Source organism: Lontra canadensis, unplaced genomic scaffold, assembly GCF_010015895.1.
Source record: "Lontra canadensis isolate GAN:19392208 unplaced genomic scaffold, GSC_riverotter_1.0 scaffold70, whole genome shotgun sequence".
NCBI classification, from domain to species: domain Eukaryota; kingdom Metazoa; phylum Chordata; class Mammalia; order Carnivora; family Mustelidae; genus Lontra; species Lontra canadensis.
The window spans coordinates 2,158,643-2,185,118 of record NW_022631064.1 but is presented as its reverse complement, the minus strand read 5'-3'; the positions used below and the strand labels follow the sequence as shown (position 1 = coordinate 2,185,118).

Sequence of the window (26,476 nt, the reverse complement as noted above, 5' to 3'; positions counted from 1 at the left end):
AGAAAAACTGCATCATTACTAACAAAGTGTGGTGACTGTTTTTGTCCCCAAATGATATATTTATGTAAAAGACTTTCTGGTTAATGTGGGATAGAATTACTTATACAGTATTTTATTTTTCCAATATACTATTTTCCAGATCCTTCTGTAGCCACTAGCTAAATGATCAAATTTTACAACGGGTAAAAAGCCAGGATTTTCCTGCATTTATAAAATGAACATCTGTCCAAGATTTTGTCTACCTCATTAATTAAGGAGGGTATCAGGAAGATGTTCTGACCAATTCAAAGGACATTTCAAAGAACCATACATATTTAGGCAAACAAGATGTTGAAATGGATTGACAAGTGGATGCAAAATGGATCTGTCCACAAGACAGCAACTGCATTCCACTAGACACAATTAATCTGCAATTCTGTGGGCAAGAATGATTTGCATTTTCCATTTTCTATAATTTATAGAGTGTAAAATAGTTCACAGTCAATGAGAGATTGCAGTAACTAGGAAGGAAGCTTGACAGGGCACCCACTAACCTCTTAGGTCTGTGTTAAAGCCTTTTATCATTTCCCCTCCACTATTTAGTTCATTCCCTCCTCTCTTCTCACCCTGAGATCCTGCCACGATTCTCATAAAAGAAAAAGGACGAGGAAATCTGCAAAGCCTATCAGATATCTAGCTGAAATATAATATCAAAAACTAAGCCAAAATTAAGTATTTTTTAAAAGATTTTATTTATTTGAGAAAGAGAGAGAGCCTGAGAGGGAGGAAGGTCAGAGGGAGAAGCAGACTCCCCACTGAGCAGAAAGCACAATACAAGGGTTGATCCTGGGACTCTGAGAACGTGACCTGAGCCAGAAGCAGACGTTTAACTGACTGAGCCACCCAGGTGCCCCTAAGTATTTCTCATGTGATTTCTCGTAAGTTTAAGTTTGCATTTTGAAACTAGAGACTGAGTTGAGGCTGGTAGGAGCATTACAATAAACCCCTATAAAATTATTCCTATTTTGAATAATACCAATGATTTTTTTGAGGGGAGGGGGTGAGATGGATGGGATTGCTGGGTGATGGACATTGGGGAGGGTATGTCTTATGGCGAGTGCTGTGAATTGTGCAAGACTGATGAATCACAGACCTGTACCCCTGAAACAAATAATACATTATATGTTAATTTAAAAAAAAACTAATTTAAAAAAATAAACATGTATAGGAGAAAGGAGAGGAAAGTAAGAGGAGAAAAGATAAAGCTAAAAATCTTAGGGGAGGCTGGCTGGCTCCATCAGGAGAGCACGCGACTCTTGACCTCAGGGTTGTGAGTTCAAGCCCCACACTGGGTGTGGAGCCTACTTAAAAGAAAACAAAAAACCACTTAGTTATAGACCATGTGTGCATAACAGTGGAGCTGAACTCTGGCTAAGATCTGCAGTGACACGAGATTAATTAGCCAAGAGTGAATGGTTTCTGTTTAGCACTGTATTAATAAAGCAATTGTTATTATTATTTTGGTCCCTGCTTCTGACTTCATAATAGCCACATATAAACTAAACCATGTTGGGATTTTACAAGTGAATTTGATTATCACTGCTTTCTGTTTCATAAAAGGGACTATGGTAATAATTCCAATGAAAGGATAAGCTTTTTGTTCATGAAATGAACAATTAAGCTTGCAAATTGAAGACCAGACAGAAACATAAATCATCTATTTACCAGGTTTCTTTTTTAATTTCCTGGGGATGGGAAGACTACATGCAGAAATGCTATTGGTCTCCTCTCAAGTTCAAGCCCTTCTCTGAAAGAACTCATTTATCCAGTCATTCTGCATTCATCCCCCAACAGTGCTGCTAACAAAAAGAACTTTAAAAGTACCCAAATTAAACTTCAATAGTAAGAGCTTTTTCATGAAATATTTGTACATCAAAATGATTAAAAAAAAAACAAAACACAAAACCCTACTGACTCCATTTTAAAGGTCCCACTCTAAGGATTCTGCTCAGCAAGTACCAGGCAAACCGAGTTTCCTAAGCCTTACACGGAGACCTCCAAGCTCATTTGCCTGCCCTCTACCTGACCTTTCTTCTTTCTACTTGTGGCCAGAAAGCTCCAGATAGTAAACACAGAGTTGGGAGATCTAGGGATGTGGGGGAGAGTTTCATATGAAAAACAGTTATTATTCACTTGGCCATTTGCTCTATTAGATATTTTTCTTTTGAAATATGATCTCCTGCCTTCAACAAGAGAGAATATATTATATCATACAGTGCATGCACTGGAGAAATTAAGATGGCTGCCAGAAGACAGCACCGCTTAAAAGCCAAATCATTTTTAATTGGTGTGAACTTGACAAAGACCTAAGGATAGTGGGTTGGGAGATAAGCCAGAAAGGCTATTTGACATTTGATAAGACTTTCGCTTGGGAGACATAAAATAGATGTTTTTTGTTTTGTTTTTGCTATTAACCCTAAAGGTCCAGGTAATAAAAAAATAGACAAATGCCCATGTGTATGCCCCCACACACACACACAATTTATTTTCATTGAAATGATGCTTCAAGATAAACAAGGTTCAAGCATTGCAATGAGTTCCCAAGGCTCCAGTAATGTGCCCTTTCTACTTTGTGTGCTTTTGGTATATATTCCTGGTCCTGAAATGAGACCAAACGCAAAGTTGGGGACATGATAGACAAGGAGAGCAGAGCGTTTGGTTTGTGGACCATTTATATTCCAGATTTCATCTGGGACTCACTTTGGAAGATTAAACACGTATCAATTTAACTGGTTGCCATTCTTAGAAACTTGTATATGCAGAAAAGATGGGAACTAAGACTTAAAATGAGTTTGAAGATCATTTATGAATCTTGGTGTGTTTGGTATCTCCACTAAAGTTCCTATAGCAGGAGTTGGGAAACTACAGCTGACAGGCCAAATTCAGACCTTTCTACTACCATCCTCCCTCCAGCTTTTATAAATAAAGTTTTATTGGAACACAGCCACACCCATTTGCTTACATATTGTCTATGACTGTGTTCACAGCTTGTTGGCAGAGTTGAATCATTGCAACAACATAGACCCACAAACAGGGCCCACAGACTCTAAAATATTTTCTATCTGGCCCTTTACAGAAAATGCTGGATGATCCTTGTTGTCTTGTAATGGTCTCTGAAGATGGCTGTTAGAGGTGACAGAACATTAATTCTTCCAGCATAGGAAAAGCTAATAGGGTGCAATGCTTTTTGAGATCTTATCATTTTTTTAATTTAAAAATAAAATTTAGCACCACATTACTAAATAAGAAACATTATTCACACACTATTGTCATGGTTGGCAGACTCTTCATTTGCTTTTTTGGTTTTTCTTACATACAAAATTGTTTAGTTTGCATTTTTCTTTATGTCTACACATGGGTTGTAACATTCAGTGCTTGTGTATTTGTCATAATTCTTATTCCAGGAGCAAGACAGATATATGTGAATGTGTAAATGAGAAGGTTACAATTAGTTTGATGGCAGAGTTGGGTTTTATATTTATAAAAAGCTCCTACAGGTAACATTGTTTAAAGAGAAGGAGACTTTTTAATTTTTTAGGATACTGTCCCCCCCACCCACCCAAGTTCTCTGGGTGCCAGAAGATAGATCAAGCATTCAAAGACAGGAGAGGGAGGTGACATTGTGATGAGAATTTCATGGGAATAATTCTGGATGGCTCTTCCTCCCTCATCCACCTTCCAGACAAGGTTGTATGTGACCTTCATTCTCTCCGAGGGGATGGCTCTTCATGCATGCCTCAGACAGCATGAGCTTTTGGGGGTCGGGGGAGTCTGGCTCTCTTGGCCAGCTCCAGGCACAGCCAAGGCTCAGGCCCAGGAAACATCTTTGTTATGATCCTTCCAATTTGAAAACTTGGATCAGTTTCCTGCTAGAACTTCTATTTCCCTAAACTAGATCTGAAACATTTGCACTTGCTAGGATTTAATGCTATAATCTTCTTATCGGTCCTTTCGTTTTCTGCCAAAATCAAGGTTAGGAGACCAGGTTTGCATGCCTCCACAGCACGACTCTGTGAGAAAGCAGTAGGATCGTGGAAAAATAAAAACTTTTTATTCCAAAGTACTTTTTTCCAGATTATTATACTAACTTGAAAATGTTTATAGTTCCCTCTGGACATTTTTCCCTAGATACCTCTCAAGGTCTTTGCAGTCATGGCCATTGTTGATTAATGAGAGGGAGTCTTTTTTGGGAACTTGGGTACTGTCCCACATTATAGAGGAACTCAGAGAAAAACCAAATTCTCACTAGTGTGGCTTCTCTGAGGGCTTGGGGGAGAGGAGTGCTGTCGACCAAACTTGTACGAATGCAGAATCTCTCGTTTACTGTGCCATGTCTGTGGATTTAAATTTGTAGCATGGCTTTTCTCTACGATATAAAAAGAATTGTAGTCCACACTAATTCAAAGAATGTGTGAGGAACAAGACTTTGCTCCATTCTTGGAAACTTACAAAAAAGAACCCCTTTCTATATATAAATAAATCTTGGGAAGCACATTGAGCTGAAAAGCAAAAGAAAGTTACAGAATATGAGATCCAGATCAGAAAAAAAAAAAAAAAAAGAAAACCCTCCTTAAATATCTCCAAGGGCTTATTTTGTGATACTTTTTAGGATCAGTATTAGTCTGCTATAAGAATAGCCAGCATTTTGCAGAAGGCACAAGTGCTGGGATTTAGAGAGAGAGAGAGAGAGAGAGAGAGGAGGAAGCACTGAGTCCCTGCTCTGAAGAGCTAGCTAGTATCACTGTGGGTGCGAAGCAGGGAGAAAGCAGGTGGTCTGTAGCTGGAATGTCTTCCAGCTGGGAGTTCATCTGACACCAAAAAACCAATCCAGAAACCGTGGCAAATGAGCTCATGAACTAAACCAAAGCGCCCATCGCAACACAGGGCGGCAGAGCCCTGAGCCCATCCCAGGACAGCGCTGGGCCCGGGTGACAGGTGGGATGCTGGGCTCCGCAGTCCCCTGGCTCCCCCACCTGGGGCTTCTCATCCTGTCCTCTTGTTTGCTTGCTGGCTGCAGGTTCATCCCCGAAGCCTGGTCGGCCTGCACGGTCACCTGCGGTGTGGGGACCCAGGTGCGAACCGTGAGGTGCCAGGTGCTGCTGTCTTTCTCTCAGTCGGTGGCTGACCTGCCTGCTGACGAATGTGAAGGGCCCAAGCCGGCATCCCAGCGCGCCTGTTACGCGGGACCGTGCCAGGGGGACGCTCCCGAGTTGAACCCCGAAGAGACGGACGGCCTCTTTGGGGGCCTGCAGGATTTGGACGAGCTGTACGACTGGGAATACGAAGGCTTCACCACGTGCTCCGAGTCATGCGGAGGAGGTAAGGAGGGGGCCTCTGGCCCAGAGCCCCACCATCTTCTTGTCCTTTCCCTTTCTCCTCTCTCCTGCAGGAGACTGTGTCACGTGACCGCCTCTAGTCCAGGAAGGATCAGGGGGTGTGGGGGTGGAGGGGGAGGAAGCCCTTGTAAATGTAAGGCGCACTGAATGAAACACAGATGTAGTTCCCTTCGGGCCTGAGCAGCGCTCAGACTGTCCGCTGCGAGTGGCCAGCACAGCTCACGCTTTTGCTTTCAGTTGTCATTCTGATGTTTTGCAATATATCCCAGTGTATCTGACTGAGAGATTCGGTTGACGCTGACCTGGCAAGGCTCTCAGCACTCAGTGTTATTTATCTGTGTGTATGTGCCTGTGGTATGGACCAAGGCCCAAGAGGACAAAACATTCTGCTCTTCCCCAGAACGGGTAGAGTTCCCTGATGGATTCGGCTGATTTCCTGAAGCAGTATCTCTTTACAAAGGGAAAAGGGTATAGAAACCGCACTTAACACCTTGGTTACCTGGGACCAGAAAGGACTTTAAAGGCTGACCCCTCGGCCATTTTACAGATGAAAAAACAAAGATCCAAAGAAGCTGAGTGACTTGAAACCACACAGCTAGTGAGTGACCCCTGGGATTAGGCCTGCTATTGATCTCTTTGTCTAGAATCAGCACGGCACACTTCTTTAGGCACTTAGAGAATTCCTGAAGCTTGCTCCTTATGAATATTATTTAACTCATGTTAAGTGTGCATCAACCTGGTCTTTAAGGATATTCCTCAATGGTAATAGATTCAGTGATTCTTTATTTCAGATGTGATAATGAGACTTGGGGTTGGAGAGGGAGAGGAAGGCATTTAAGTCAGCAATGAATTCTTCATGGTTATGATCTTCTTACACTTTAGAAAATACATCATTTCATAATGCCACTGCCTCCCACATCTACTCCCAAGAGAGATTCGGATAGGTGAGGAAATACTGGCTAATTTCCTGCCAGACCCCTCTCACTGGCTATCAGTAAAACCCTTTTGGCATGTTAAGATTCTGCATTGCCAGCAAAGTTTCTCAACCGGTATAAAAAAAAAGTCAAAATTATTTTCCAAAACTGTTTTGTAAACCGTGACATTTTGGAAACTCTTTTAAAAAGGCCTTTTGTCATTGTTGAGAATGCACAAGTACTTGGGCCCAAAATGTTCACATGCACTTGAAAAGGAATGAATAGTGGAACAAGTACGTACTAGCAAAGAATCCATCTTCTCCATCAGATCTTTGAGCAAGCATTTAGTAGTTTTGACCTTGAGGTTCTTGTTTGTTTCTACGTCTTTCAATTTCAAACCATGAAATTCTTAAGTGTTTTAATGGAGGGCCCTGTTATTTTTAAAACCTAAAATTTTCCATCTGATTCTGGAAGAGTTTCCTGGAACTTGGCTAATCTCTGTTCTTAAGGGGTTCTCCACACACACTGAGGACATCTTTTCTTCCATGGTCACAAAGGGAGAAGTGTTCAATAAAGCTTCGAGAATCCCTGAGCCTGGGCAGGAACCGAGAAGTCAGGTAGAAGGACCATAGTCGAATGCCCACAATGGCTTCTTTCCAATATAACGAGTGACTCAGGAGTTCAGGTGGTGTGCGTTTATCCCCAATTTCCATCATCATCTAAATGGAACGATCATTATCTCTAGTCTAAAATGCATGTGCTTTGGAAAAAATATTTGACTTGTGGTCTCTCAGTTATGGTTCTCAGTTACAAGTCAAGCCTGAAATTTTACAAGCAAATGGAAAAACTAGACACAGTCATGGAATAATAAATATTATTTATTATATATTATATATTATATATATATAATATATATATTATATATATAATACATATATGGTTAGATGGTTAGAATCTTAGATAAAGATATATATATTTAATATATATAAATTATATATATATTTATAATTATATATAATCTTTATATATAATTATAAATATATATATAAATTATATATATATTATATAGATAGATAGATAGATATCTATATATCTTCCCCAGTGAAACTTTAAGTGGAGCCAGTGTGTTCCAGGTTAAGTTGGGGGTATATATGTATATATATATATATATATACATTTATCTTAAAGATAAAGATTATATATTTATATATAATTATATATAAATATATATATATAAATTATGTATATATACCTTTATTTTTAAGATTCTAACCATTCTGCTGATCAACCAGGGGTATAAAACTCAAAGTGTAGAGAGCCTGTGGAATGTTTTTAATTTCAAATGTTTTCAGAAGATAACTGATTTGGATATAAGATTTAGATGGTTGATACACAGTTGATCTCTGCCTGTAGGAACTGAGTGTCTTTGTATAACATAAATTGTACATCCTTTATATCCAAGGCAGGGTAAAGTTACTGAAATGTCTTATGTCTTTAACTGTCAACAACTTTGCACACTTACCTACACTTATGTAACTGTGCCAAGGTAATATATTTACACCTAAAATGTTAGAGTTGAAAATTCCAAAGTGGTGAAAATATGTTTGGGTTATATGGCCCATATGATGCCCATATGCACTAAAAAATCATTTTGCTCCATGGGACATGTATATTTTGAAGTCAGTGTTTGGCAGTAACATTGTATTATCAACTTTGATCTTTCACCAAAATCTAACCCACAAGGTTATATATATTTTTGATCATTCTTGCTGAAACCAGCTAAAAGCATGCAGGATTAAATCAATTTTGGTCGTAAGGCTGGTTGAGCTCATTTCATTGTCTTCCCTATCTCCGGAGCAGAAACTGGATAGACACAGAAGTAACCTTTCACCTAGCAGAGGTAGCAACCAGAAGGAACTAGTTAGTACTTTAGGCTGCAGTTGGTGGCTGTGTTTCCCCAAGCTGTCATCAAATATCATGGAACAATCATGCTGTTCTGGCAGATATAAACACCACAAATCCCATTTTGTGGAAGATTGAGCCTAACCTGCTTGGATATGTGTCCCACGTCCCACTATCATCTCCTTGTTATATTTGAATTTCCCATACGTGAGCTCATAGTTGTGGTCAAGGACAGTGGCTTTGAACCTGAACAGCTTTATTATATTGAACTCCTCGATGGTAAAATCAGCATTAAAATGAGCTGAGGGAAAACTTGAAACTACTTCAGCAAGAGTGAAAGGTGAAGTCTTTACCTGCCGCTCCCCTTCCTTATGAGTCCTCTCTCCTTTGATTCTGTCAAGAAAGGAAAACTCAAAAATTGTGAAGTACAGTACTTAAACGTGTGTTCTGTGTTGGTTTAAAATGTCCTCCTAAGTGCAAATCCTAGCCTGTTTGGAAAGAATATGCACTTGATGAGCTAACTTCTCACATCCTGGCCCCACTCCACTGGGCCAACTATGCTTTGACCTCACAGGTGAGGTCTCCACACACCCTCCCTCTTGCAACTTCCCATACACCCACACTCCCCAGCTCCCTCCCTCCATGCACCTTCCCCCAGGCCTCCTATGCTTAGAATGCCCTGCCCTTGAGGCATTTTGTTCATCATGCCACAAAAATGTATTGTGTGTTGACCACAGGGCTGGTCCCAGATACTCCTTAATTATGACAGAACTCTGTCCTTAGCTTCCCTCAGCACCCCAGGCCCTACCTAAGAATGCCTAGGCAACTGGCCGCTATGGCAATGGCCATTTAACACGGTGTCAGAGGCCTAGTATTTTGTTTTATAATATGTTAGATTTGAATTTAGTAACTCTAGAAGGCCGCTTAATCTTGGCACTCAACCACCTCGGAGGTGATTTTTCTCTTGAGCTAGGATTTACTCATTTGGAGTAATAAAACTTCGTGTTCCATATATCTAAAAGAGGACTATACTGAAGTCCTTCTAGAAACTTTAGCCCTTGCGACACTTGTTCTGTGCAGTCTGAGAAGGACCTCAGTGCTATGAACTAGGGATCCACAAAGTAGAAACAGAGCACCTCCCTCACACATCCCGCACCTGAAGCACTTTCCAATAGGGCAGATGACAAGACCTGTGATCACTTTCTGCTGATGTCATTGACTCTATTTCATAGTGTTCAGTAGCAGAAAAAAACAATCTACTTTAGAGCAATGTCTATAATCTCTTGAATATTACCCAGCAGGCAGATGAATCGAAAACTTATAATTTCTTTTTTTTTAAAGATTTTATGTATTTATTTGAGAGAGAGAGAAGGAACACAAGCAGGGGGAGTGGGAGAGGGAGAAACAGATGCCCCGCTGACCAGAGAGCCCGACTCAGGGCTTGATCCCAGGACCCTGAGACCATGATCTGAGCCGAAGGCAGACGCTTAATGACTCAGCCACCCAGGTGCCCCAAAAACTTAATTTCTGATAAAACCACAGCTTTAGATTCTGGATGGAAGAGTTCCCTTCATCCAGCACCTTGTCGTCATTACCTTAACAATGCCAGACTATTCCAGAGGGAAGTATCAGTGATGATTTCAACAATTTCTTGTGAAATGTTTTGCTATATCATCATACCATAAATTTCAGATGGTTCATCCCAGCTGCAACCTAGAGAGCAACACCCTGTTGCCAGCATTACAGAATATGATGGGGTAGCTTAAATGTCTAGTATAAATCGCAAATGCTCCACCCTGAACTGGCCATGATATATTTAAATTAAACTTTGACACTCATAAAAAAAACTTAGAAAGAAGAAAATTTACATTTATGGCCTCAAGGTAAATACTGTGACTGATTTTTTTAAATATTTTATTTGTCGAACATCTGGGAAGAAAGAAAGGTGATTCAGATTCTGGCTTTCAAATGTCACTTTTTAGGGCACCTGGGTGGCTCAGTCCATTAAGTGTCTGCCTTCGGCTCAGGTCTTGATCCCAGGGCCCTAGGTTTGAGCCCTGGGTTGGGCTCCCTGCTCCTCAGGCAGCCTACTTCTCCCTCTGCTTCTGCCTCTCTCTCTCTCTCTCTCTCTCCTGAATAAATAAATAAAATCTTTAAAATGTCACTTTTTAAATTATAGTCTTGCTGAGTGACCTTGAAGTATTAGGCTATTGATTGGAGCAATAACTCCTTGGAGAAACATTGAGTAGGTGGGAGAAAAGAAGCAACAGGGCTAACAAGTGTATGGCAGTCATACTCTATTAGGTACTAACTGATAAAGTGAAACAAATAAGAAGAAGAAAATGTATATTTATATATAAAACTAATTATGTGTCTTGTCACATACTTTACCAAAATCACATAAAATATTTAGCTCCAGATAGATATACTTAGATGCACATATCTTTATATACACAGCTGTGTGTGACTGAAAGCAGACTATCAACACTGTGCCGTCTTGCCTCTTCCTTACACTGACTTTGCTGAAATGATCTCAGACAGATGTCTAGGTTATTCCCAAAGATCTCCGGCAGATGTAAGCAGCCTTTTAGGATTTTTAAATGTGAGCGCTGTCATTAAAGCTCCAGCACTAAGCCACTGCATTGCCATGTATCAACTTCATAACCTTAGCAAGTCTTTCCACCTTTCTAAGCCTCAGTTTCCTTATCTGTCAAATGGTACAAAAATAGTGCTTACCTCATGGGGTTGTTGAGAGAATTGCAGGGTGCGGGTCACGCTGTCAGCATTTGGCACCTGGCTCATAATGTACAACCCATGGACTTTAACACTTTTTATGACTATGGGCCCCAGAATGAAATGTCTGGTCATTATTATACCCAGCTAAATGTTTCCTTGCTCCATGAACATTTCCATAAGGGGTCCTGCATACCACCTGGAAAGACTCGCCAGTAACCCTATGCCAGTCCCAGCTCAAACTCCTGCTTTCCTAGCTCTGTGTCAGAGACGTGCAAGTGTCAGTGAGAACATCGTTTCCCACAGATGTAGAAAAGACTGTGTTTCATGCATATAGTCATTGTGCTCCTAGTTCTCTTTTTTTGTTCCAACTTCCAAAGCTGCCCCTGTCACTAAAGAAATGAACTAGATCCAACAAAGATTAGAGCTCCCAGTGTGAGGCCCCAAGAGAACAGCCATTTACAGAATATTGGATATTAAAACTCAGCTCTTAGCCTCCCTTCCAAATACAACCATCTCCAGTTGATTTAAAATATAACATGTAAAGGTCTCGGGCCATTTTTTTTCCTCACCCTACTCTCCTTCTGCATTAAATTATCACTTCTCAGCTTTGGCAGCCATATAAGTTGGTGGCATTTTCCTAAAGCATTTCACGAGTCCTGGCGCAAGCTCTCCCGTGAGAGATGTAGCCCTCCTCAAGGGGCATGTTTACAGATGCCATAGCTCACGAGTACTTTCTCCCTGATGGAGCAACGCCTGATGAGATGGGCAGCCCCGGGGTTCACGCTGCAATCTCTGACATGCAGCCAGAGTACCCGTCACAGAGGCCTCCCACCAGCTGCCTTCACAACCCCACTCACGCCCACTCTGGCCTGACAGTGTGATTCATGTGCAGGTGTCCAGGAGGCTGTGGTGAGCTGCCTGAACAAGCAGACACGGGAGCCTGCTGATGAGAACCTGTGTGTGACCAGCCGCCGTCCCCCGCGACTCCTCAAGTCCTGCGGTCTGGAGCCCTGCCCGGCCAGGTAAGGGGGCGCCATGCCTGCCCTGCCACCCAGCAGCACGTTCCAAGTGAGGCGCTGTCCATGGGCAAGACCAGAATGCTTATTGTTCAAAACCCAGTGTTTTGAAAACCAATTAGCATCAGTTCAAACTTTTAGTCAAATCCACTTAAATGTAATTGAAAGCAGGGCTTTGGAACTCCAGCCCCACGGTCAGGCTCAGGGTCCAGAAGGCTCTGTGCACTGAAATGAGTCCCATGGCGTGACCAGAACATGCACGTGCCGCACTGTCAATGTCTCCCGAAGGGGACAGGATGCAACTGCAGGCTTCAGGGTCTCTGCCACTTTCAGGCTAGCTCGCAAGCCTGAAACACCATGGTGATGGATTGGCTCACGGGTTGCCGGGCGCAAGAAACTGGAATGACTGGGTGGTATAATGGATCCACCATGAAATCTGTATGCACACAGCATGCAGATTCATTATAGCATGCTCTCCAGTGTATGTGTCATTCCGCATGCATAAAATCAATTAAAGCATTTCATTGGTTGGTCCTGCCTGGGTCTCCTTTTTACCCAACCTTGAGTCTTAGCTAATCAATCCAATCACTGGTTTATTCCACACAATTTTATGCTGTCTCGAGAGACTAGCCTGCAGATACTTCTTTGGAACAAATCTCTGTGGAAGCTAAACCATGTTATCGATGATTCTGGTTTCAAAGGGAGAGGTTTCAAGAACCAGAGCCAGACTTTCAAGTCTGCTGATGGGATGAAGACTGTTATAAGATAAGGTCACATCCTAGATATGAAAGGGAATGCTGTTTCGGAATGATATTTCTTGTACTTCTGCAAAGTAACACGGAAGAAGTAATGTGTTGCCTGACACTTAAAGGATACAGACTGCAGGCCAGATCAGGGTACTTCTGCTGGTCACAAAGATGTCCCATATATTGATCTGAATGGCAGGCCTGGTGTCCCATTCTGACCCAGAAAGGAGGAGAGCCACTGGGGCCATCTTCTCCATAACATCCAGAAAAGCCATCAGCCAGTAAAATAGAGTCACAGGCTAGATCCAGAAAAAAACTAGATCCAGTGCCTAGAATCCTGAGAAGCCTCTTTCCTATCCATTTCACCTGGTCCCACATTCCAACTAACCTCACCATTCTTCAGTTGGGCGGACCTAACCGCCCGGGGAAGGGATACTAACCCCTTCTGTTTCACTCCATTCTCCCCAGATCAGAAAAAGCCGAGTGGTTTTGGCATGGGCAGCCTATAAGGGCCTTGGATAGGGGGTCCAGAGGTTTTCCTCTGAGCTTCATCACCCACCAGCTGTGTGGCATTGGGCAAGATGGCTGCCCTTTCTGTTTCCACATGTGCAAAACGAATAGGCTGTGTCTGAGGTCACTACATCCTGCTCAAATATCCCATGACTCTTTGTTAGTCTATAGGCAGACCCAGCGGACAGCTACTGCCATGGGCTGATAATTGATGTCATTTCTGTTCCGCTTTTTTACTGTCACTTCAAAAACAAGCCTAAGTGTCTAACCACATTCCGGGGTTGTAATGACATTCACATGCGGTGATGGGCTGAGCAGTCAGCACCCAGGACCAGCTGAAGATCTTGTGGGATTTGCAGCCACTAAACCCAGTCCTTCCTGGGCAGCAGAAGGGATAGGACACAAGGTGTTACTTCCCATCCTCAAAGTACTGACCACAGTTAAATTAGATGAGCTTAATTTACGACCTTTATACTGACTCCAAGACAAGAACTCTTGTTAGGCTAAACTTTATTGCATTTGCTGCAGATAAACTCAGTGCTTTGATCTCCCACCAGCCAATTGTCAGACTGACAGGCAAGACCTCTCCTACAGGGCACAGTCAGGCGTTTCTTGGGCGAACCATCCACAGCTGAGTGTGTGTAGACTGATGCTAATTAAAACAACAGAGAGAGGCCAATGGACAGTGGCCTGAGATGACTCACTCTCTTCATCTCGTGTTAAAGAGCCAAAATCAGATTTTCATCTTAAAAGTGAGACATGAATGGAGGTGCATCTCCTATGAGATATTTTGGTATGATGCTGGGGCAAAGCCATCTCTCGTTCAGAAAGTAGGTATGAGATGTACACAGAAGGGAAAAATGGGTTTGGTAGGGACATAAGAGTGCATCATTTTCCTAAGCACCTTCTAGAAGGTTCCGTGGTTAGTAATTTAAATCTTTAATTCACAATTCTTATTGTGTATGGATGAGTGTACCCTGCACATTTTAGGGTGTCCTCTGGTGGGCTCTTGGTCTGTATTGATATCCATGTGTTCAGAACACCTTAGCATTTTCTCCAGGACAAACAGAAATGATGTTTCTAGTCTTGGTCACTACGTATGTCTCTGAGAGGCGGCTGCTGGTTAAGAGCTGAGGCTTTCCCAGGCAGTCGTCAGGGAGCCACTTTTCCTCTCATGTGTGGTCAGAGTTCTCCAATCACATGAAAAATGCCATAGGCCCAGAGGGCATGTGCCATCTGGGCTATCTTTCTAAGATTAAATGTACCTTCTCCTGACTTTTTAACTCTGTGTGGATGGCTGGGCTGGTATCAGAAGTGTGTGTCCAACTCTCTCCAGGTTTAGACGGATACAGTCTCCCACCCAGTTCTCCACAGCAACTAGGGTATTTTCAAGCTGGAGGTATTCTGATTGTTCCAATGTGTGTGTGAGTGTGTGTGCGTGTGCGCGCGTGGGCATGCATCTGCTTGTGCATGCACATGGACTGCCTCCATTTCTAGGGCGCTTTAAAAAATCATAGTTACCTATTGAAGAGGACTATATTTTAAAGTCATCCCTATCAGTTCCAAGTCCAAATCCTCCTCTCTGTGAAACTAGGAGCTGACATAATGTTTGACACATGGCAGGTACTTATTAAGTGTTTATTGAATACATGAGCATAACAGACTGGACCAAGTGTATAAGGAGTAATATTTAGATCCAAGTACTAAGATAGCTGGGAAGACACAGCGTTCTCTCTCCTGTCCATTGACCTACCCCTCTCTTCCACCCACCAGATGATGCTGAAAGTGCCATTATTAGAGTCCCTTCTATAACTTTAAGGCTTTAAATACCAATTGAAAATATAAATAGACTTAGGAAAAGTAATCCTTTATGTTAGAAGCCATGGATAGCAAAGTCTTTCCAAAATAAGAGTAAGTGGGCAAAGTCTAATGGAGGAGAGAATGGATATAATGGAGGTTGAATGAATTGTTAGCATTACCCAGGGAGCAGTTTGTTGGGAGAGATGGAAAGTAGTATATCTCCCTTAACAACCTTGCCTAAAATTGGCAAGAAGAAAATAGGACCATTTTTACTCATGATCTGAAAAGAATATTGCATCAACATTGATAGCAAAGAGGCTACAATTACAAGGAAGACAAATTATTTTGGTTACCTTTTCCACCATCTGAGTAATTTGTGTCTAGAAGCCCCTCCATCCTGTTCACCTTCATGGGTGGGTTTGACCAGTTTACAGGAGAAATGTCAAAAAAGGAACTAAAATCCATCATTAGGAAAGAGGTTGACCTCCTTTTCCCAATAAGAAAGCTTCCTGAATATTATAATTATGCAAGTCACTTTACCTGAATATTCTCATTCTTTAAAAGTCAAGCGTAGCAGAAGTAATCAAGGAAGAAAGACGTATGTCTCCTTTTCACCACCATGCGCTTCAGTTCCAGAACCTTCTTCTCCCCAGAGATAACCAGTTAGTGATTTGGTACATATCTTTCCAGACCCTTTTCTATGAATATATATACATATATGAACATGAACAGATACATACGGTTTTCTTCCCTTTGGATCGTATTATATATATTTCTTGGCAACTTGATTTTTCACTTAATAATATGTCCTAAAAATCTGTCCCATCCATGAGACCACTAAAATAAAAACTAGCAGATGGATTTTGACCTGTATTCAGACATGCTCCATTATGTTTAGCTACATGACCTTTAAGAGCTTCTATACGTTTTGGATCCTCAGATTCTTTATCTCTAAGATAAGACCATAGTAAGAATTCAGAAAAATTCTCTTTTTCTTCTCTTTCATTTCTTGGCGAGATATACTTTTAGTTTGAAATAAAACATCGTTTTTTTTTTAATTTCAGGACTTAAATTTGATTAGTTTTCTCTCTTATTCAACTAAGTCTTAATAACTAAGTTTTACTGACCATCTTCCTGGTGTATACTAGCAATGACATGAACAGCCCAAGGAAAGCCAGAAAGCACCACCTTTAAAAAAAAAAAGAGAGAGAGAGAGAGAGAGCATGACTGTTATTAATTATAAGCATTTGATAGCTTGGCCAGTGTGTGTTGAAAAGATTTGGTAAACGTATGTGGAGGAGGGGAAAGAAGTAAGCAATGAAAGCCAGATGGCTGAAAATGAAGGAAATTCCAGGCAATTTCTGCAGCTTTGTTCTAACATACTTTTTAAACTAAACTTTTATTTCTGTGCAACAGAGAACAGCTGAGTGGTGCAGAATAGATAAACAGTGAAGGGAGAAAAAAAGCCCATAATTCCAGGAACAGGACTTGGTTTCTGCCCCTCGCCCCAACCCCAGTCTCTTTTCTCAGACCTGGGGTTGTTCCTCGAACCAGCAAGAACTATAAAAGAAGTTTGAGAATCCCTATCTGAGACGAGAGAGTTAAGAAAAACGTCCTAAAGGTCACAGAGTCTCCTCTTTAAAAGCAAACTTCAGAATGCCTGTTTTATTATACACTAACAAAACCCATGCGTACTAGCAGCAAATGATTTCCAATTTCTAATTTTCTTTTATATTGGACGAAAATGGCTAGAGCAGAAGGTGTTGCCTTTTTTACACGACTGTGTTTTAATTTATTTGATGGAGCTTTCAAAGTTTTGCAGGCACCTTCCCCTTTGACAACTTGTTACAAGGGTTACTGTTTCAACATGCTCTCCAAATATCGGTTTATCTTCTGCTGTGTTCCCAAAGTTTCCATATGCTGCCTTTTGGCTCTGTCCATACCAACTTGTAAGCACTTAAAGCAAAAGCTCACCAAAGCTCACTGGCGTCCCCAGAAATTGAGTCCAGATTTGGAGGCCATATTCAGGCGCCTCTGGAGTTAGTGCTATTACTATCGTCATCCTCATTGGTAACTCCAGATGCATAATTACACCGTCTCTCTCTTTTCTTCCACTGATGGACAAGTTACAACAGAGGAACCTGCCAAGACCTGTTTCTTTACTATTGGACCTGACTGGCCCAATGGTAGCCTCGATTACTTCTCTCCCCAGGAATGCGTTGGCCCCGTGATCAGAATCCTTCCCAGCAGCATTTTGATATCAAGGAAAAACGTCACATGTATGCTTGCCTTGGGGCTTGAGTCTCCGTTTATGAAGAGAGCCCTTTCAATGGTTACACATCACCGGTTATATCAACCTCCAACCTCCAACCTCCACGAGATGAGCTTTGATGGTATTAGAAACTGTTTTGCGTGCAGAGATTTAGTCACTGCATGAATCTGGGCTAAAAATCGAGGGATCAAATCTACGTTCCCATCATGTCACCTGAAAGCACAAATGACTCATTCTAAAAAGATAGAAACATCAGCTCTAGGAAAATCCTTTCAATTAAGTCCTAAAAGGGAAGCTTTCCTGGTTTCTTAACATCTCTCTAATTGGACAGCCCTTCAGACCTCATGGTTCTGCTGGGCTCTGGGAAAGTCCTTATACAGGCCATTGATTAAGGTTAGCCATCTGCATACACACACACACACACACACACATGTCAGAAAATGTTTTAGATCTCAATTTAGTAAAATGAACATGCACTAGGCTTCTTCAGGTCCTACAGTCTGCTTGTATTTGGCTCTCAGAAATGACTAGAAGACAAAATCTGTCACTGGTTCGTGGAGGAGAAAGATTTCAAAACAGTAGCTGCTGTGAAGGAGGCAAGCACAGGGTTCTGTGGGAGCATGAGGCTGAGGGAAGACTCCCTGGAGGAGGCGGCACCTGTGCTGAATCGTAAGGTATAAGTAGGAGTTGCCTAAGGCAAAGAAGAGAGAAGAGAGACATTGCAGGCAGAAGGAAAGGCAAGAGTGGAAGCTGGTATTAGAGGGTAGGCAGGGGCCGGATCCAGGATAGCCTGATAGGATAGTTTAAGTTGTTCAGACTTTATGTCCTAGAGGTAATGGAGAGCCATTGAAGGGAGTCATGCAGGGAGAGCAGAATAGTCAGATGTGCTTAGAGAAAAATTCTGTTGGGCTGCTCATCCAACAGAACAGAAGTGCTAAAGGTGGCTATCTTGGATTTTATGATCAGCACCTGCACTTTTTCTCCTGTAGAGTCACAAAGAGTATGCTCTATGTGAGCCACACTGTCACATTTACCCTGAGAGTAATCATGACCTCTTGCCTGGGGTATGTGAGCATTTTCCTGCACTCTCAAAATCAAGCCAGTGTGGTGTGGACTCAGCCTGTCCACGTGGCAGGAAGATAGAGCCCCGGGCAAGGGTATCATGAAGGAGGAAATGAGAGGAGCAGCTGGATGATCCCTAGGTCCTTCGAGATCTAACATTGTGTGATCCTTCGAAGGTAATCATAATTATCCAGAGAACTGAAGCTTTCCAGGAACAAAAAAGTGAATTTGAGTCAAATTTAAATTTGAAGATAAAGCCTCTTTGTTAGTCAAAAAAAAAAAGGAATTGGCCTTAACTATAAATTAAGGAGCCATGATTAGTCTATAGGGAAGAAGACTTAGATTTCCACAAGAAAAATGTAGGCAAGTGCAACCAGGCAACAAAGATGGCTGAACACTGAATTGATGAACATTTTAAAAATATTTTAACTGTGTTTGTCCATGTGTAAAAGAACTGAAAGTATTCTGCCTCCCTCAGTTTAGAATTTTAAAGTACCCTTTAAGATAATTAGAATTTCACTTCATTCAACCTCCATTAAACAAATCTATTGAATACCTATTTTGTGCTGGGCGTTGTGTTGAGGATACAGTGATGAAAACACCCACTCTGTTCCCTGAAGTAGAGTTAGGGGAATGGTCCTGAAGAACCCATTGTGTACTTCTTTTTTTTTTTTTAAGATTTTATTTATTTATTTGACAGAGATCACATGTGGGCAGAGAAGCAGACAGAGAGAGATGGGGAAGCAGGCTCCCTGCTGAGCAGAGAGCCCGATGCTGGGCTCGATCCCAGGACCCTGAGATCATGACCTGAGCTGAAGGCAGAGGCTTAACCCACTGAGCCACCCATTGTGTACTTCTTATCATGGCTACTTTCAAGTGCTCCTTCTAAAGATGGTTATTAAACTAACCATCCTCCCATGTTCTTCACTGCTCCAAGAGCTGACGTATCTGAACCAGTCATCAATCCCGTTGCGTGTAAGACCGTGAGGATGGAAATATCTCCACCTGATAGCTCCCTGTTGTAGATATGGTGATGAAACACTGGAGTTTCACAGTTCACAAACCTTCCAGCTTACAAATCAATCAACAGCTGTAGAGTGGAAACTCCCAAAGTAAATCTTTTTCACCTTTTTTTTTTTTTTTACTTATAAACTAGTGTTTCTAAAGTCTGAAGTAATAATTTAAGGGCAAGCAATAATTTGGCCAACACTTGAATTGAGAATTATTGCTGCCTAAAGTGTACCTGATGCCTTCTTTGGAAACTTTGAATGAAGGCCTCATGTGCAATTTGAGATGGAGGGCTTTTCTGTGACCTTAGCATTAGAAATCTGCTATGTTATTATATTCCTTAAACTTGGAAAAAAAGAAGTAAGAAAAAGACTTAAGAAAGAGATAGAAAGGGGCACCTGGGTGGCTCAGTGGGTTGCTCTGGTTGCTCTGCCTTCGGCTCAGGCCATGATCTCAGGGTCCTGGGATCGAGCCCCGCATCCAGCTCTCTGCTTGACAGGGAGCCCGCTTCCCTTCCTCTCTCTGCCTGCCTCTCTGCCTACTTGTGATCTGTCTGTCAAGTAAATAAATAAAAATCTAAAAAAAAAAAAAAAGAAAGAAAGAGACAGAGAAAAAGAGATATTTAAGTAACATAAAAATGAAAGACTGAGAAGGAGAATGCCCTGATTTGTGCCCAGTAACCTGGGGGATACAGTTGAGAAACAGTTCATCCTCCTGAAAACCTTGTTGTTGTCATGGCACCAGCCCAAGGTCAGGCAGTTAGGTTATCTGCCATGGTCTGTTACAGAGCAGAGCCCAGCCAACTTTCCTGTGGTGAATCATTGTCTTCTTTCAAACCTGTCTTTACCATTCCTTTTTTTCTTCATCATTTTGTCTAATTATCCTTACTAAAGCTTCAAGGAATTTCTGTATTTGTGTTAGTGACACAATGAAACTTAGAATGATCGCGTTTGGATTAACAAAGCTCCCAGGCCCACCAGATGCTCCTTGGTTTCTCATGGAGCTTTTTATTTCACTTACTGAACGACTATCCACAGGCCGTCAGCTGCATGCTAGAACAGCTGGATGTGGTGTGTTCTCTGTACACTGGATCCTCAGTGGGTGGATGTAACTGCCTTCCTAGCTGGCCAGAGAGAGCTCCTCAGGTGATTCAAAGATCTGAAAATGGCCTCCTACCCTGATTGCCTCGAATCTGACACTTATTCAGCTATCAGTGATGGTGTGAAATAACAAAGCCATGGTTTGCTTTGATGGTGTACATGCCTCTGGGAGAGGTAGCTCATGATCATCTTAGCACAATTTTTTTTTAATCTTTCCTAATAAGACTCTTGGTACCCAGGGAACTTGACTTCCGGATAAGAACCAAGAGGAAACTTGGTGATGCCAAAACTCAATATTCCCCACCAGGAAGAGGAAGACTGCCTGGAATAAGGGAGAAATCATAGGTTTTGAGATCAGACAGATGTTGGCCTCCTCATTTGCTTTGTGGTGTTAGGCTGGTTACTTTAACCTCTCTAAGCTTGGTTTGTCCTTAACTGTAAAACAAAGATCATTGTCCAAACCACAGACAGGGCTTGTAGGATGATCATATGTGTAAAACACTCAGCCAGTTCCTACGTCATGTAATAGAGACACTCAAAAAAAGACAGGAGTCTTCCATCCCTCTTAAATCTCTATGCAGGAAACCGTACAATGTAAGAAAGGCTTTGTATTCATTTTATAGTTGTTATAGTTTATTCCTAAACTTTCTTAACCAGCTAGCCTAGGAGCAGAGTAAAGGGGAGGGTATAGATGGAACCTAGCTTCAAGCTGAGTTTCTTCAGTGGCTCTGGAACAAGAAGCAGAGAAGCTGGTTCTCATGGATTCCACCAAGCCTTCTAAAGGCAGCAGCTGTTGGGACATTCATTTAACTTGAACACCCAATCCAGTAAGGTATGTTTTTTCTAAGAATGGTAACGGTATGATGAAGTGGGAACAGGGAAGATAGAGGCTAAATATTCGTAAAAGTTAATGTTCTGTATGATATTGTTATTGAAAACAAGTCAGGCCCATGGGCAAGGGAGGTGTGAGTCCTGGAAATGAGCAGCTGTGTCCTTATGGTCAGAAAAGCCTTTAATGAGTCAGGAAGAAATCAGGAAGCTTGTATAAATGATGTTATTCCAAACCAGTTGTCTCTTCAAATACTTGTGGGAGAGGGAAGAAAGAGAAGAAGAAAGAAAAAAAAAAGTGAAGGAAAGAAGTAAAATCCAACCCAGGGTACAGATAAGGTGTAGGGCATCTTGTGCCCACATCCTTGCTAACTTTCCCAGGCCATCTTTGAGCAATGTAGGCTTTCCTGAACAGCTTCCATTTGGGGGAGCTTACAATATACCAGACACTATGTTCATCACTTTACATACATTACTTTGTTTAATTTTCTGCATGGTTTTGATTACTATTCCTAAGCTAACTTTACACCTGAGGAAACTGAGTCTTTAGAAGGATTATTTAACTAGCTGGTAGCAGGTTCAGATTTGGAACAAGCCATGTTTATTTCCAGAGCCATTACTAAAGAGTTTGTGGTTCAGTCCTTGCCTCTATTCTTGATGTTTATACATCCTCCATCCTGTCCTTCCATCCCTCTGTCCATCCCTTTAACCACACCTCCCTCCCTCCATCCATCCTTCCTCTACCCTATTCTAGACATGGGAATTACACAGTGAAAAGAACCAGTCCTCTTTTCCCATAGAAGGTTATAACCTAGTGAAGATCATCCAAACCAGTTAACAGGCTCTTCTTTCTTTATCTCCATCAGATAACCTTCATCTCATACTCTCAATTACTAAGGATAGAAGTAGACTCGCTAGTGCTTAAGGGACAGCAAAAACTTTATTACAGCACACACTTCTCGGGGCAAAGCCAATATATAGGAAATGAAACAAGCTGAAAGAGAGACTGAATAGACCTAAAGTGAATATCTTAAAATCCAGACTGTGTCACTAGACAAAGCACTCAGTTCCTTAAAAAAAAAAAAAAATATAATAATAATAATAATAAACAATTATAAGGGAATACTAAATCATCCAGAGAGATGCAGCCTGGACTTACAAATCTGGAAGCCAACTGGCTGTTTTGGAGCCTTGCATCTTTGTTCTGCCACTAACAATCACTGGCTTAGTTTATGCTTAGTTGATGGCCTGTTCATGTTGTGAACATGCGTATGCATGTCTCTTTCTCCACTGCTACCCTGAGTCCCTGACTCCTTTCTATGGCACTGTCTCCTCTGACTCTTTCTGAGCACCTCTTTTCTATACCAGACTTAATTCTAATTACCTTGCCTTCTGACTACCCAAAATCCCAGATGACCCTTCTCTACCACTTGGGCAGGGCTGCAATTTTTTCAACCCTTTTTCTCCCACCCCCTTCCCATTTATTTGGTTCAACTCAACTAAGAATTAGGAAAGCAAAACTACTTAAATTAATTCACACTAAAGTGTAAGGGGCTGTTCCCAATCATTCATTCCAGCCTTAAAAGCATGGGCCTGGGAGTACAAAATCTGAGATAATATCAGTTCATACAATTTACTCACTCCTTGGCCTTGGCAGATGGTTTAACTTTTCAAAACTTCCATTTCTTTATCTTTAACTCTTAGGTAATTGTTGTGAGGATATGTATATTAAGTGCTTAGCATAGTACTGGGCACATATTAAGTACTCAGTAATTAGTAACAGGTGTTAGGTGTGTTTTTTTCTGACAGGTGGATTATCCCTTTTTTTTTTTCCCCCTAAAGGAAGCAGAGACAAGCTGCCTAGTGTGAGCCACAAAGACCTGACTGTATGTTATTCTAAAAGCTCCAGCCCCTAGGGAGTGGGTACTTTCTGCTGGTTAGGGGAAAAGCCAACTCAGTTCAGCAAATATATGTTAAATTCTTGCCCTATTGTCAGGTCTGAGGGAACAAACACATCTAAGACTTGATCCTGGGGCTAGGCACTAACATTTGTTGGTGGCGAGCACACAAACAGATCATTACAATGCAGTCATAATGGCCATGATAGAGATTGAATGGCTGTTGTCTGGGAACCGCAATAGGAGTGACTGAATTCAGATCAGGGAAAGGGACTCAGGAAAGATGACCACTGAGCTGAGTCTCTTGTTCTTACAGATGTTTAAGTATTTTTTCTGAAACTCTAATTAAATATGTAATTGATATACTACTTGGATATTCCTTCTAAGGTCCCAATGCAGGCATTTCAAAAGCTTTTGGGCAGTTTTGTGTCCTGCCTTTCTGTCCCCTTTCAGTCTTCCAGATAAGCCTAAAATGCTTGATTCCTCCATATTATAAGAGTGTATCTGGTGGTTCTCAATTAGTTACCAGGGAGCTGATACATTTATGTCCCAGAACCACGTAACAGAATAGCAATGATGCCAACTGTTTAAAAAATAGGCCAGATTAATTTCCTGCCAGCTTTATTGAATCTTTGTCCCAAGGGTAATACTGGAACATGAAGTCTGTTTATTTTCCTGTAAGTTGCATGTCCTCTCCAAGGTATCGTGCTGCCCTCAGGCAGACCCTGATGCCTCAGGATTTTCGAGAGGACCTAGGACATAAGGCATTGTATTTGTGTTGGATCTTCAGGCAGTGGTGGAGAACTATGGACAACAGAAGGACCACTCACTTTCTCTCATACAGTCTCTGCCATTTCCCTCCGTTGTACACTCAAGACGAAGAACTCCTGGGTTAGATAGTTTTACAAAGTTCTCTGAGTTCTGTGCAACTTGGCATTGGGTAAATACAAGATACTGAGCTATTACTCTCTGTTATTTCTTCTTTTAAGCCACCGCTTCATCTCTTGCCATGTGAGATATTCCAGAAGGTTGGTTTTCAGGGCCCCACTGTCCAGTTGGTCCTCCAAACACTTGCGTATGCTGCAGGTGCCATCAGAAGATTTGCTTAGCACACAGCAGCATTATGGAGAAACCTCAGTTTGGGAACTGGCCCTCAAATTGTTTTTGCGATTTAAGGAGTAAAGACAAGGGAAATTTATATTCTGGACGTGGTAAAAGCCTACATGCCAAACATGGGTTTCTCCTTTATTAGAGTCAAAAGTGTATGTGGGAGGATTCTGTAGATCATTGCTGAATATGCCCAAGGTGCTCTTGGAGAAGCTGAATTACAGTTCCTGGTGCTAGAAAACGAACCTTGCATGTCACTGATGGATTTACAAGGAAAATTTCCTGGAATTAAAAAAATCTCTGTGGGTTGTCTGTTGCCCATCCCACCCCTCACCCCACCATACTTTTCCTGCCTCACCTCCTTCCCCAGACTAGCAACCCAGCAAATCAAAGATTGCAATGCCCATGGCGTGTACAATTTTAAGCTCTTTTAAGCCATGGAAAATCACAGAAGGAAACTGTTATAAGTCAGGTATTTATTGATGTAAAATTCACCACAACTAGACAGATACCATTTATCAATGCTCTTTTTGTGAGGAAAATGATGCCAGAATTATAATGTGGGGGAGAGGCTGATAGTGGAGCCAGATCTTCCTCACAAGATGCACCCCATGGTCAAGCTCAATTTTGTGGTATTTTTTTGCACTAATGGTGGGCGATTTGTTTGCAACAGGGGGGAGACAGTAAGATGACAGTTGGGGGGCCAGAAAAGCTTCCATTTCTCTCCTCTCTATCCTAGGTAACCTGTTAGACACTTCCATGGGCCTTCTGAAGGCACAGCCCAGGCACACCTAGAAACAGCTTCGTGAAAATGGGCACCGTCATGTACTTTATCCTTAATTTAATGGAGATTGACAATATAACCGACCCATGGTGGAGTGAAGTAAAACCACATGTGGGCTAGATTGACCCTCCCTTGATCTAGAAAAGAGAAGTGCTGTTTTCCAGCTCACCCTTGCATACTTTACTCCTCCAGGAGGGAAGCTCTGCAGAACAACATTGGCAAGAGGTAGACTACTTTTCACCACACATGGTCTTGCTGCAGCTGTGTATCTACCTAGGTCTAAAAAGTAGGCCCAGGGATTGTATCCCTTTCTCCTGACATATAGAAAGGTGGTGTGTTGAAATCTTATGTACCTGGTTATGATATATGGTATCTTGCCGCATCTTTTCATACTCAAGTGTGTAAAATTCCTTTCCATCATCTCTCTGAGCATAAGTGAACACTAAATGTAAACCTATCCCACCAGCCAGTTCCATAGTTGTTTAATTGTTTGACATCTATCACATTTGAAGACCCTCCAAACAGACAAACTGGTGTCTGAATTGGGTGGGTCTTCTGAGCATCAAATGTATCCATTTGTTCACGAAGAACTCTCTGTGCCTGAAGAATCAATTGAAAAGATGAAGCGTGGGTTGGGTTTCTACTCCAAATCACCATGCCCATGGCAGATAATGCTAAGAGGTCAAGAGACTTCAGCATTAGTCCATAGCATTGTGAATCCATGTTTGTTGTGACCAGTTTTGCCAACCAGTTATTGGAAGCTGGGTTCTCTCACTTTCGGTGACTGAAAGATCACAGTCACTTGAGGAACTTGGTGGACATCAAATTCTCATCACTTTCTGGTCTGTCCTATTAGAACTTTTAGTACCAAGAGACCATAGGGCTTTATTCTTTACACTCTAAAAAGCCACAGAGTGAAAAGGAGTTGGGCTGACAGACTTGTCTAGAATCTAAAAATTTGATAAGTTAGTCTCCCTTGGTTACTGGGGTTACAGAATCCCAGAATGTAAGTTGGCCCAATTCCCGTTATTTTACCTGTGAAGAAAGTGAAGCCAAAGGTACTAAGTGACTTGACCCAGTAGCTATGCCTAGCGGAGCTCAAACTAAAAGCCTGAATGATAATGTTTCTCAACTTAGAACTCAGTGTTTACCATAAACAGGTAGAATCCAGAAATTGATATTGTGAATCAGAATTTAGATCTAGAGCCAGACTTCCTGAGTTCAAATCCTGGCTTTGCTACTTAACAACTGTGTTCTTGAGCAAGTCACTTTACCCTCCCCCCAATCCTCATTTCCTTATCTATAAGATGAGGATAAAATAATACCAACCTCAGGGGTTTTGTGCAGCTTTTATGGGTTAATATATGTTAGGCACTTATGTGAGTGCCTCATTATTGAAGAATAGATTCATCTGTGTA

General features: G+C 41.7%; 1 protein-coding gene across 3 annotated transcripts in view; it reads left to right on the top strand.

The window, feature by feature from the left end:
* Positions 1 to 26,476, top strand: part of ADAMTSL1 (ADAMTS like 1) — a 904,787-nt gene that overhangs the window by 697,177 nt on the left and 181,134 nt on the right. For all 3 annotated transcript variants that reach the window (XM_032880520.1, XM_032880523.1, XM_032880522.1), the window contains exons 14-15: positions 5,057 to 5,358; positions 11,820 to 11,949. In XM_032880520.1, the coding sequence (XP_032736411.1) occupies positions 5,057 to 5,358; positions 11,820 to 11,949 (432 nt within the window). The remainder of the gene's footprint in view (positions 1 to 5,056; positions 5,359 to 11,819; positions 11,950 to 26,476) is intronic.